Source organism: Pelophylax lessonae (assembly GCF_965119305.1).
Source record: "Pelophylax lessonae genome assembly, chromosome: 4".
Lineage (NCBI taxonomy): Eukaryota > Metazoa > Chordata > Amphibia > Anura > Ranidae > Pelophylax > Pelophylax lessonae.
Genome location: NC_138771.1, coordinates 536,622,393 through 536,636,449, shown reverse-complemented (window position 1 = coordinate 536,636,449; position 14,057 = coordinate 536,622,393). Strand labels below are relative to the sequence as shown.

Here is a 14,057-nt window from a genome sequence, read left to right as displayed (position 1 = left end):
GGTGTACACACCCACCAGAACCTTCCCTTCCCCCCCCCCCCATGTGGACACACACTCTCCTGATTAGGTAAGTGTTATCACATGTAGCATATAAATGCTCCCTGCGAAGCATGACCCATTACCTTTGGGTCATTGCAGCGGAGTCTGTGTTGGTCTACATTGGACAATATTCCTCCCCTTGCGGGTAAGTCAAAGATTACTATCGTTTCCCTCCCTCCATTAAATTGGATACGCTACTTGCAGCAAGCCACAGCTAACTCCCTTCCATCTTACTATTTATCCCAGGTGTGGAACCATTCCTCCATAGGTGCTCCTTGTGACCACTGTGTGGACACGGATTCTTGGGGTAGACGGGACAAATAGTGTGGACTCATAGGACCACTGGGACGCAGGGGGGCTTTTACTGCCCTGTACGCTGTACCACGCCAAGTGGCCCTGTTTACATTTCTTCACTTTTTTTATCCATCGGTGCAACATAAGTGGGCCCCATGTATGGGTGTTATTGGAACGGCTGCATAGATATTCATTCCACTACTTTTTCACTCATTGTCGCAAGGATTTATGCACATGCATCCTGCCATTTGGGTAAGTTGATGCATCCATACACATTTCTCTTCATTGTAGTATATCTCTCTGTATATACATATTTTCTTAATGCAATATATGAATGCCTTGAATCCTTGAACTATTGGAACTCCCTATATATATTGATGGAAAGATGGCTCTTGCACATGTACAGATTTCACTATATTTCTCATATCTGTTTTGTATACTTTCTAGATGTTGATGTGGTGATTGTGTGGTTGTGTACATTTTCCCTGAAGAAGGAATTTTCAAATTCCGAAACATGTTGGATACACTTACCTGTTTCAAGAACCTCTGATCTGCATTCCTCACCAGGATATGTGTAATATACATTGAACGTGTTTACATCATCATGTTCTTCAATATTTTATCTCTATATATGTGATTTGTGATTTTTAATGGATTAATAAATGTTAATTTTTATCTACTTTCCTATACTTTCTTTATTATATTTACTATCTCCAGCCTGGTCCACTTAAATTCCCCAGGGACATTGTTTTTTGTTTCTTCCATGAATTAGTTTGGGGAAGGGATTTCAGGCTGGTCTGGCATATCTCTGTATCAACCCTTTATTTTTTGCATGTCATTTAGAACAGCTACTACAAGCAGTTGACAGCTGATAGTTTACTGTCATAAGAGGACTTGAACCTATTAAAGGTGCGACAGACCGTAGATATGTATGCTGGCATCGTAAACAATAGATCTGTGTACACTGAAGCTACACCGGTAATTTGAAGTTCATAATGATTTGAAGACAACATGAAGCGTAAAATGCATTTTAAAAATCAGCCAAGATTCATTAGAGTTTATTAATCCATTTACATCCTGCCTGCAGATAAAGCTAGCAGCCTACACCTTCAAAAAACATTGTTTCTGGCGCCTGGTTACTGTTCCACAGGGGTGGACAAATTAATACTGAAATCAGCAGCTTATCGGTCTAATCCAGGAGACAGTAAGGTGTTTTTTTTTTGTTTTTTTTTTAGGAGCCAGATCCATTGGCAATAATTAAAGAGGACCTCAAAAGTTAGGCATCAGCTCTAAATTTAAGAAGCACTGGCTACCTGGCTCCTAGGATTGGTCCAGCCCTGTGTTACGTGATTAGGCCTAAAACACACAAATTGTCCATGACTTCTTCAGGGAGATCTCCCCTTTCCTAGTCTGCCATGGGGGCCAAGATTGTGTAGTGAGCTTTAATTATCCACTCTGAAGTATATACAGTGATGACACCTGCATTATGTCACCTTGTCCAAGAGGCATTTATGACAATAACGGTTTTATAACAGGCAACCCTAAACTTGCCCAGGCACAAGACACTGGGCAGTAAATGTCTCCCTCCTGTGATATGGGAGACAGAGGAAGACTGAAGTGGGTTTGAACAAAGGGTTTTGACATGCTGTGTTGCATAATTCCAATCAGATTGTAAGTGGCACATAAAAAAATAACCAATAAAGTGGTTCTAAAGCCTAAAAATGTTTTACCTTAATGCATTCAATGCATTAAGGTAAAAAAACCTTTTGTGTAACAGAATTTTCCCCTGTCCCCATTATACTTACCTGAGCCCATTCCAGATCTAGCGCTGTGCCATTGGCTCCCACTGCTTTCAATCAAATTCTGTGACGAGGGGGAAGGCCGAGCAATCCAGGGCAGCTCGGGAGCAAGCCCGCCCTAGTGCCCCCATAGAAAGAAGTTTACTATGGGTTTACTATGGGTGCACTCGCCTGAGAGGAGCAGCCAGGCAAAAAAAAGCTTTTAAATCTAATTTGTTTCTGAATGATTGAGACTGTTCTGCCATTAGATGTAGCGATAACTAAGGCACACTGTTTTTACACAGTGTAGTGTTCAGTACCCAGCAACAGCGATTCATGAAAGTAAATGAAAATGCTTCCAGGCTACAGTAAGTAGTTGTTAGCACATGTTTGGTTGTAGACATTCATTCATTCATTCACATGCACAGAACTGCGCCTTCAGACATTTGAAATGAATCAGATCTATGGCCTGGTGCTAGATGTATATGGATGTAATGGTACTCATTACAAGACTTTACTTCACCTAAGGTAAATGTTTAGTTTTGATAAGAAGCCAACAGGTTGAATCACCCACTGCCCTGTGTCTCTCAGGTGCACCTAACAGTGAGCATGTGGTTCTGCTGATCAATGCATGCCTTTAAATGGTGTCCCATTCTCACTTTCAAAAAACTGGAGTCTTCTCATGCTGCTGCTACAAGATACACTGACAAAGCCAGCTATTTTCAGAGAAGAGTCCTATTGCTGGAGTCCCATATGTAATATACAGTAGTTGACATGCATCTCAGATCTCCAGTGTCAACCCATAGCTAAAACATTACTGCTTGTTGGACTAACCCTTTAACGTGTTCAGTAGCAAACGTATTTTGCTTGTACACACAAAATGTTCACCTGTTGAGCCTGCAGCATCTGTTGCTGATACAATGCTGCCGCCTGTTGTTGTTGAAGTAGTTGCTGCTGCTTTAGATATATCTGTTGTTGCTGCTGCGGAAGAGGTGCAGGCTGAGCTGCCGGTGCTGCCGGGGTCTGCAGAGCTGCTGCAGTTTGGGCTGTGGTGGTTCCTGTGGCATTAGGCTGTGGGGAAGGCTGAGCAGGCTTCACCTGTTGTTGGGGTTGAACCACTGGCTTTACAGCGGGCTGAACTGCAGGAGGGGCTGTGGGCTGAATGCCTCCAGCCGGAACTAAAACAAAAGGAATATGATAAAATTCAGAAAACATTCAACTTCAAATTCAGAAAGAACTGAACTGTCATGACAAACATACCAGGGGTGGCAGCAGCAGGCTGAACAGTGGGCCTTTTCCTTGGTGTCAGAGCTGGCTGAATAGGAAGCATCCCTGGGTTTGGCTGAGTCTGACCAGCTTTCGGCCTCTGGCGAGGTGCAATGGATGTTTCAGTTGTTGGAACCGGATCAGTGAGCCTGTAAATTAGAATAGCACAAACTTGTCACCGGCAATCAAAAATAACGAATTTTGTACGCAAACAGCACAAATTTTTAATCAGATTTTATTTTGGCTTAAAGAGATTTTTCAAGTTTACAGCAACATAGAGACACGCTGTCACACAGGAAGCTGTAAAACTGGAGGTAAAAAAGAAAAGAGGAAAGGCACATAAAGGCCAAGATAGAGCACTAAACACATGAATTATCAATGCTAAGTAAATATGATACTCAAACACCAATACAGAGCAGGTGGACAGTTATCCCACAAGTAACAGAAAAAGTAGCATTCATAGCAGAACCTAATAAAGGGGATAATCACACCTATCCACCTAGATCAGATCACATCAAACTTACGTAGAGCATTGTGGAGGTATGTATGTTTCTTAAACAGAATAGATTTATTCATTTCGGATTTCTACTTGTAAACAGACGGCAGGGTAGCTGATACCCATCGCAAATCATTCCGCTTTCGTTAGAGATCTTAACCACTAGAGTTAAATTAGGAGTCCAAAATATTAGAATCAACATATCCTAGAATGCACAAAGTGGGGGCAGGGGCAATGTCATATTGGTAATTTAAGGTTGAAATAACCCCCTGCCAATAACACCTGAGCTGGATAAGGGCACCATTTGGGTGGGCAATCTAGGGCAGTGTGGGTTACAAACTGTACAATTTTAACCACTGGACCACTGAAAGGCTTTACCTCTTTCATGACCAAACATGACCAAACAATACTGACAATGAAAGAAAAAAAAAAAAAAACCCACCCAAAAATGTTTTATTTTCTACCTTCTGTTATAAAACACATCTAATAAAAATATATTCTGCTACAAGTGTTTTGTAAAAACCAAACTCATTTTCTGGTGACACTAGTATAGTTCTGATTATGATCAAGATACTGATCCATACAGACACTATACTAGTAATGGTGGTGATCAGAGACTTCTAGTGCAATGATGATAGTGTGGTGGGAAAACTGGGGCTAACAGACACTGTCTGGGAGGGACACCAACTGACACAGGCGTTGCTAGGGACACTAATACAGTGATCCGTGATAATGCTGTACACGACATGACATTGGCTGGGAAGAGGTTTAACATCAAGGGGGCAAATCAAGGGGTTAACTGTGTGCCTAACAAGTGTAATGTGTGATGCTTTTACTCACAGATTGGGCTGCTTTTTCTACATTAACTCAGAGTAGACTTCAGGGAAAAGAAACAGCGAGATTGCGGTCTGTGTATAAAGTTCTGTGTGTTCATAAACACAGAACTCTGTTCTGTGATTGGCCACAACTGATTAGCAGACATACAGCCTTTATAATTGTCCGTAACCTGCTGACAAACTCGTGAGGTGTCCAATCAGAGCACTGGTCAGCGAGGGAGGTGTTCACGCCACTAAACCAGGAAGTTTACCGCAATGTACAGGTATGCTGTGCCGCCTGCTCACAGTGGCGGCATGAGGTTAAAAATATTACAAAGCACAAATAAACCCAAGTTGTCTACATAGAGACAAGTGCTAACAGAGTAGGCTGAAAGGTCTGGGCAATATTGACACATACCTGGCCTTCGGCTGGGTTTTCTTAGCAGCAGCTTCTCCTGCTTTCACTGGTTCAGGCAGTTTTGCAGGGATAACAGAGTCCTAGGCAATTGGGGCAGGAAGAAAATGAAGGTTAAACTCATATCTGCTTTTACTCCAAGGGGTTTTATTAACTCCTGCATGCTGTTGCTTTATGTAGCTGCTTGAAGCACACAATACAAGAATGGTCCAGCTTTTTCTTGTAGATTTGAGTTATTTCTAAAACTTGAGTCAATATTCAATTCTTACTTTCATGTGTATTTAGACTACAAACCACTGCGTGCCCTCAGTAGGCAATTTATTGACTTTCGATTCAAACCACCAACATGGTGCTCACTCCTTTACACAGACCGCATTTTTTTTCCGGCACCAACAATACAATAGACTATAGATACAATAAAAATGTGATACTAGATGTGAAAGGCAACACATATAATGTATAAGTAGAACTGGTCTGAAAACTCCACCAATCAAGAGCCTGAAGATAAAGCAGCAGATTTATGTTGTGGAGAGTCTTTTAACTCCTCATCAACTCTACCCAACTCAGTACAATTTCACTTCGGGATTCACCCACAACTAGCCAACTGGGCAACAAAACAAGGTAAAATGAAGACCACTCATTATTATTATTATTATTCTACAGGATTTAAATGGCACAACAGTTTACACAGCGCTTTGAAAGCGCACCAAACCTGTGGGTAATAACAGAAGTCTATGGCTCAGTACAGGTATGCCCATAACGTATACACACTGATTCTAGTAATAAACATACCTTTAATAATTGTCTTCCATTCAGGTATTGCCAGCTGTTGCTTTCACAGATGGAGTGCATTTGGTATCACTCTGCCGGTGACAGGAGGCGGCACTATACAGGAAGCATTGGCTTATGCGGCTCTGCGGCCGCTTGCTTGCTCTACCACCAGCTTCAATCACAACACAGATGCTTTGGGATGGCAGATTGGCGACCCGTGATCTGGGCTTGCCTGCGCGGGCCACATCAGAGGGCTGCGCGGGCCACATCAGAGGGCTGCGCGGGCCACATCAGAGGGCTGCGCGGGCCACATCAGAGGGCTGCGCGGGCCACATCAGAGGGCTGCGCGGCCCACTAGTTGGACACCCCTGTTGTAAATGCTGTTTTTCAGCGCTATCCCACTCATTCAATGCATATGATCTTTAATATTATATAGTAATATAGTATCTGGAAATCTTAGACATGTGTTAACATACAGAAAATCGATGATCCTGGCAGACTAACCAAGACCTTTTTTTTTTTTTTTTGCAATACAACTAGAAAACACTTTTGTACTAGTTTGGTGATATGAAAGGAACTCAAACAGTGGGAATATCAGCAGATTAGAAAAAGATGTACTATACAACATCAACAGGGCACTTACAAGTACATTGGATACAGGGCATTCCTTCTTTGCTAGCTTAAAGGCAAAATAGGACACTTGGTAGATATCCGGCCTCTTGTCTGGATCTGGCTCAAGCATGTACCCTGATAGAAAAGAAAAACAAAGAAAACAGAAAAGTGATGAGACATTTCATGTCAAAGTGTGACTTTGGCCTTGTTTTTATGACCCTTAACATACTTTTATTGGGGGTTTATTGCTCTCTAAGCCTCAATTTGAATGGTTTCCTATCACCCTCTGCCTTAAAGTGGTACTAAAGGCTCAAGATTTTTTAACCTTCATTAATTCTATGCATGAAGGTAAAAATACCTTCTCTGCGCAGCAGCCCCACTCAGCCCCCTAATACTTACCTAAACCCCATCTTGATCCATCAATGTGCACATAAGCCTCGGCCGCCCAGGACTCCCTCCTGATTGGCTGAGACACAGCAGCGGCACCTTTGGCTCCTGCTGCTGTTAATCAAAAACAGCTGGCCAATAAGGAGAGGGGGGGGGGGGAACCAAGGCTCCATGTCTAAGGCTACATTCACACCTGAGCGTAGCGTTTTCGGCCGTTTTTACCGCGATTTACAAGCGTTTTTTGTGCAGGCGTTTTTAGATTGAATAGAGACCAATGGAAAACGCCTGTAATCTGCCCAAAAAGAAGCTCGTGTACTTTTTTGAGCGTTAGGCGTTTTGCTCACAGCGTCAAAACGCTCAGATGTGAAGAGGGGCCATTGAAATGAATAGGATTTGTCTTGTTGGGCGTTTTGAGAGCTGATCCTAGAGCAGAAAAACTCCCCAAAAACGCCCCAAATCGCCTACATGTGAACGGAGCCTAAATGAACACAGAGCTGTGGCTCGAGTGCACCTATAGCAAGCTGCTGCTTGCTGTGGGGGCACTTGACAGGAGGGAGGGGCCAGGAGCACTGGCGAGGGAACCGAGAAGGAGGATCTGGGCTGCTCTGTGCAATATCACTGCACAGAGCAGGTAAGTATGACAGGTTTGTTATTTTTAAAGGAAAACAAGGAAACTTTAGTATCACTTAAACTCTTCCATTACTTGCACCCTACTATTTATAATCAGCATTAGTGAAAAGTAAAACCACAAGTACCAGCTGCTGGAACAGAAACGTGCACAGAAAACACTTACGGATGAGGCAGTGCATGTCATGGGAGTACCGGGAGTTGTCTGGAATTGTGAAATTCCCATCACAGATCGACACCTGACTCTCACCAAATGGAAGGGTAAAGAAACACAGCTTGTAAAGTAAACATCCCAGGGCCTGGCAGAGACAGAAGAGTTACAAGATGAGAGACAAAAAAAAAAAATTGTATTTCTGAAGTTATTGCAGACATCATTCAATAAACTGTTACTACTCATAAGAGCAGTAAACTGGCAGGAACCAACCAGTATTCATTCTGCTGTAGTTAAACCAGTGCAAGGTGAATTCAGGTTGGTTATGGGTTACTGCACTACCTTTTCTTGAACACAGCCAAAGGCAGTAACTGAAAACAAAGATTTGATTAATAGCACTTGTTATTTCCTCCTGTGCATTTTCAGAGGTATATACAGTTACGGGGGACTTCTTTCAGACCAAGAGCCTGCAATAACATTTGCCAAACAAAAAAGACAAAAAATACAGATAAATCAAACCTGCATTGGAAAAATTATACTTAGGCTGGCCATACACTATACAATTTTCTTGTTCAACTTTCCTTTAGATTTACCAAAACCATGTAATATAGGGTCAAACCTAAACACTTTCAATTTGCATGCAATCAGGCAGGCCCTTGCACTACATAGTTAAAGGTAAATCTAAAGGAAATTGAATAAGAAAATTGTATAGTGTATGGCCAGCCTAAGACGTAAGCCAGTAGCAATTCAGAAAGCAACTACCCTTAGAGCAGTCTGAAACAGGTGCCTACACATTATCATTTACAAAACCAATGAAAAAAACAGGTTTCTTTAAATCACACTTATATGGCTTGAGTTGGTGTATACCTCATAAAATGGAGACACAAAAGTCAGGATTTAAAGACAGGTTAAAATAAAATTATTACTACAACCTCTTAAGCGGACCATAGAAGGTTTGAATCTTGGCTGGTTCAGCAGCCACTGGCCAAGATTCGAACCATATATGAGCAGGCTGATTGTAGCCATGGATCAACTTGAGTACAACCAGCATGTCATATTTTTAGGATGTGCACTGCCAGATGCTATACCTGCTAGCAATAATCACAGTTTTCTCCTGACAGGGACAGCTCCCCATGCCCTTTCCATGTCGGGAGAACACAATGCAGGAGGGATTCCCCCATCAACACTGATTGTTGATGGGGGAATCAAACAATTTTATTTCCTGTAACCACAGAAAATCAAATCCTCTATGGCTTCCCTAACACATACTGGGTGTGTAAGGAGATGAGACACTTGTAGCCTTAAGGACACAACAATGATATGCAAGATGGAGTCAAAACCATAGACATACAAAAAGGAACACAAGACCAAAACCAGGCTAAATAGTCCAAGATAATTTTAGTGGTTGGGAAACTAGTCATTGCTGCTCTGCAATTGCTTAGCAACTAAATGGAGTTCAATATTGGTTCCAATATAGATCTTGGAGGTCACGGTTTTTCTCAGTCCATCCACGTTTTTTCCTGTGTTGAGCTCTGATGAAGGGGGGAGTGGTGCTGCCCCTGACATGCTTCAGTTTTTTTGATAACTTGCTTACCAACAACTAAAATTATATTGGACTTTCATCCGGTTTTGGTCTGGAGCTCCTTTCTGTATTTCTATGGTTTGAGCTACTGTTGAGTGCCCATTGAGGAAAGCCTTGCTGTGTGGGAGCTGCCCCCCTAGAGCTACTGACTTTAACGTTTATCCTCTAATGAAGTTAAGTGCAAGTTTGAGTTCCCAGCGCCTCTGAGTATGTTGTTCTGGAATGCAAAGTGCAGTAGCACACTGTAACCAGATTTCAGACTGCTGTTGTCTGATGTGATTCTGCCTGGTTGTAAACCAAATGCGCTTTTGCATGCTAACTTTTGATGCGTTCAGGACATTTTTTCCCTTCTTAATTCAGGAACATGTGCGTCCCAATGCGTTTTAATGCATTTCAGTGCATTTATGATGCATTTTGCCATGCTCCAGATGCATTCCAAACAGATAAATTGCGGCAAGTTCTACTGCCATGGAACACACTGCACTGGTGTGAACGAATCCCACTGGAATACATAGAAAGCACTGTGCATGCATTTTTCACGCAGATTAAAAAGAGCACTGGACTGCATCTGGTGTGAACCAGCACTAAAGCCTACTGAACAAAAAACCTAACAACCCTATTGAACAAACCCAACAACCACCTCAACTGCAGAGATCATCAAATTAGTGTATCTATCGTTTTACAAATGAAGGTTAATTTCTTTAACAGGAACAAAAATGGTTGCAAATCACAAAACAGTGCTGCGGTACTAGTAAAAAAATATACACATCCACGGTGCTTAATTTTCTCCCACAAACAATATTAATTATCCTATACTACAGTGTTAAAATTATTTGTTCACTCTAGTATAGGATATATAATAATATGGTTTGTGGGAGTATATTAAGCACTGTGGATGTGTATTTTTTTTTTTTACTAGTAGCGCAGCACTGTTTTTGAACATTTACTAAATTAGTAAGTGGAGTGAAAACACTTTTCTGTGTTAACAGCAACATGGTTATTTGTAGCACATTTTTATATATATATATATTTTTTTAAAATAATGTTTTATTGAGGTATAAAAGCTTACAAACATCAGTGAAATACAAGTGCAACAAAACACGTTTATACATTCAAAATGGGGAATGGCCTGAGCTAACAAACGACAACTGTCCAGCTTAACATGTGTAGGGAGTCTGCAAGGACCTGGGGAGTACACAAAGTTGCAAGAGTAAGAACAATATATGAATCTGAAAAAGGGGAAAGGGAGATGGAACCAATGTGACTAACAACAAGCGCTAGATCAATTATGTAGACCAGGTGTTCAAGATCAGAGCCAATCCCCAAGGCGCTGTCGCGCCGATAAAGGATCAACAAGAACAAAAAGGGAAAGAGGAAAGGCTCAGGGAAGCGAGAGACACCCTATGTGGAGAACAGCCATACGGTCTGGACAGGTCCTGGGTAGGGCCCATTCCCCGGGTGCTTAGCACCCAGGGACGGGAAAGTGGGAATTGGTAGTGCAAAAACTATCAGTCCACTGATGTGAAAAGGTACTTGGGGTGCTCGCCCATCGGGCGCCGCCCGGGGGCGAGTATGCACCCCTTTGAAACTGTGACAACGCGGACTAGGGGAAAGGGGAGGAGGAAAGGAGACAAAGGGAAGGTAAGGGAAAGAGGGGAAGGGAGGGAAGGGGGGGGAGAAAGGAAGAGAGAGAGAGAGAGAGAGAGAGAGAGAGGAAAAAAAAAAAAAAGAGAAAAAAAAAGGGGGGGGGGGAAGGGGAATGGAGAGAAGTGCAATGCGAGGCACATATGGTGATAACAGACCAAAGCAAATCCGAAGAAAGGAGGTTGAGTTTGGGCACAACCAGCAAATAATGGCAGAGATCAAAGACCGGGTGACTCATTGGCAGAGGCTAGCAAATTCAGGTGTGGAAGTGTAGTGCGTCCAGCTGGCCCATTTTTTGTGATACTTGGAGGGGGTATCCCTCGCGACATAAATGAGCTCTTCCATCTCAGCCACTTTTCTGATGCGTAAGAGCCATTGTTTGATGGAGGGGACTTGTGTGGATTTCCACAGCGCGGGGATACATTGCCTGGCCGCGTTTATCATGAGTATCGCGAGAGACTTCGTATAGGTCCTATTGGAGGTAGGGGAGTGGTGTAGGAGATAACATGCTGGTGTGAAATCCAAGTCATATGTGGTCACTTACGTGACAATCCGGTGTACCTCCTGCCAAAAAGAGGTCAAGCGTGGGCACGACCATACAACATGCAGGAGTGTACCGGGTTCAGTCGAACATCTCCAACAAGTCGGCGAGACAGAGGGGAAAAGCTTGTGTAACAGAGTCGGATTGCGATACCAACGGGAAACTATTTTGTAGCCACTTTCTTGAGTAGTGACATTGAGAGAACATTTATGATTGTTGGTAAAAATGTTTTCCTATTCTTCTTGAGAGAGTGAAATTGCAAGCTCCGCCTCCCATAGTTCGCAACGTTTGAGCTTTGGCTGATCAGGTTTTTATATTTTGTATTCTTGTTTGGATTGCGCTGATTGTAGATTGGGTATAGTTTAAAAATGGTAGCAAAACTCTGATAAAGGTTCTAATCCTCCCCCTCTCTATCCAATGTTGAAAAAAAATAGCTACTGTAAACAGAAAAGATTGGAGAAAGCACATAGGCATCTGTGATGCATGCCTTTTATGTGCTGCCATTAAAGTCTATAGGACCAATAAAGCAACTGTAGCATTTTTCCTGCAGAGCAGTGCACAGGTCCTATAGCAAACAATGACAATTCTCTTGTCATGCATTAATGCACATTGTGCAACTGATAAACAGTTCAAAAGTCTTGATACCCGCCTTGAAGCAAACAGCTTGCATCCAGAAGCATTCATCTGTCCCCATCCACATGTAATCAATAGATGTGCAAATACATTAGAACACCAGGGAACAGTAAGGCTCCATTCACACCTGAGCGTATCATTTTCAGGCGTTTTGTTTGGGCGTTTTTCAGGCGTTTTTTGCAGGTGTTTGGAGGCAGGCATTGTCATCTAACAAAAACGAAGCTTATGTACTTTTTTGAGCTTCAGGCGACAAAACGTTCATATGTGAACAGGGGCCGTTGAAATGAATGGGATTTTGCTTGTTGAGCGTTTTTGAGATTTCAGAGATAGGCGTTTTACGAGCTGAAAAACACTCAGGTGTGAACAGGGCCTAGGTCATTGCTTTGTATGGGCTGAGTGGCCACAACTGTCCACATCTACCTGTACATCCAGATAACAGAACATTTTTTGGCATGTGAACAAGGCCTTTAACATTTAGATCATAGTGTTTACAAACCCAGATATCCGCCTTGGCGGTGATGACTTTGCCACTGTAAAGATTCACCATCTCAGGGGCACGGTAGGAAAGTGTGGTATACCTGAAACACAGGAGATTGTTAGCACAAAGTAGCCTGCATGCATTTAATTTGGTACTATAATACTGTCAGAATCCTCATGCCCCCCCCCCCCCCCGAAACAAAAGCCAAAAAGAAAACATTGCTGGAGATGGGGTTTCAAAGTAACTACCTCTAAGTAAAGCTATAAGTATACGTACAAGTGTTCAACAATTTTTAAACACTTATGGATCTGTGTTGACAGGCTTTTATTTGCTTCATGAGAGCTTCTCTCTCTATACAATTCTATGTGAAAGCAAAATCAGCTGAAACAGGTCAACTGCGAGTGAACTACATCTGCAATAAGATCTGAAAGATCTCAGAAGTATCTAGGATTGATGTCAAAATTTTGCTGCATTTGCCCACTGAAACCTGCCGATACTGGCACTGTACCAGTTTTCTCCAAATTGCCCCTGTGGGGTGTATACCACTGATGCCATGGATCCACAACGCCAGACCAAGAACTGGCCATTTTGAGATGAAAGTGTACGAAACAGATGGTTTCAAAGGGTTGTGTGCAGTCAACTGTGGGCAAACATGGGAATCATGAAAGAGGACAGAGGTACTGCAGAGGAAATATAAATGTATCCTGCCAAGATTCCAACTCACACTCAAGGCATGGCAAAAATCACATTTGGGAAGTACTAGATTACGGTCAGGAAGATAACTCATTTCCTATGGTAAAACTGCTGCTTTGTAAAGCTTCTGCTGATTTTATTACTCAACTTCTGAGGAATTTACCTCTTGCTGCATGTTAAAATATCTAGAGAAATGCTAGCTTTAAACATCGCTCATATCATATGATACACCTGCTGTCACACCATCATTAACCGCAGTAGGCCATCTGCAGATGGACAGATATGCCGTGTAGCTTCCTCACAGCGCGGTTTAAAAATCACTAACTGCAAATCCACAAAATGCAAAATTTCAGCAGATTAGTAACCGCCAAATAAAATGGCTCACTGGATAAGAAACTTAGATTAACAGTTCACTGTTCCACAAGAGTGAACAATGCTGACCTACCCCACACGTTAGCAAAACACCAAGTAGGATATCATTCCCAGGAAAAAATGTTTCACATGGAAATTGCATTTAGTCAAAACTAACATTGAGGAATTGTGTTTAGGGACTGTAAAAAAAATAATTTTGAAAGCTTTAAAAACAAGCTTTCCAAAACACACCTCTAATGTGTTTTGCAGAACTAAAAGCGATTAGGAATTATTAAATTATCCGCTCAGTTATTTGATTACACTACATCCCAGGCTATGTTTGGATTACCCGCCATTGCGGGACAGACAACGGATATTTAAATGTTTTCCGATATGTATATATCTGCTATTCTGTTCATATGCCATCTATACTATTAGTATGATTACGATGTTTATACGAAGCCTGGTTCTTTCTGTGTGACAA

At 42.1% G+C, this 14,057-nt stretch overlaps 1 protein-coding gene across 8 annotated transcripts in view; it reads right to left on the bottom strand.

Annotated features, from left to right (window-relative positions):
- The window catches only part of AAK1 (AP2 associated kinase 1), a 256,640-nt gene that overhangs the window by 83,782 nt on the left and 158,801 nt on the right, over positions 1 to 14,057 (bottom strand). For all 8 annotated transcript variants that reach the window (XM_082254799.1, XM_082254800.1, XM_082254801.1 and 5 more), the window contains exons 6-11: positions 12,548 to 12,629; positions 7,667 to 7,799; positions 6,518 to 6,621; positions 5,107 to 5,186; positions 3,372 to 3,526; positions 3,000 to 3,289 (exon numbers count right to left, since the gene is read on the bottom strand). In XM_082254799.1, coding sequence (XP_082110925.1) covers positions 3,000 to 3,289; positions 3,372 to 3,526; positions 5,107 to 5,186; positions 6,518 to 6,621; positions 7,667 to 7,799; positions 12,548 to 12,629 — 844 coding nt within the window. The remainder of the gene's footprint in view (positions 1 to 2,999; positions 3,290 to 3,371; positions 3,527 to 5,106; positions 5,187 to 6,517; positions 6,622 to 7,666; positions 7,800 to 12,547; positions 12,630 to 14,057) is intronic.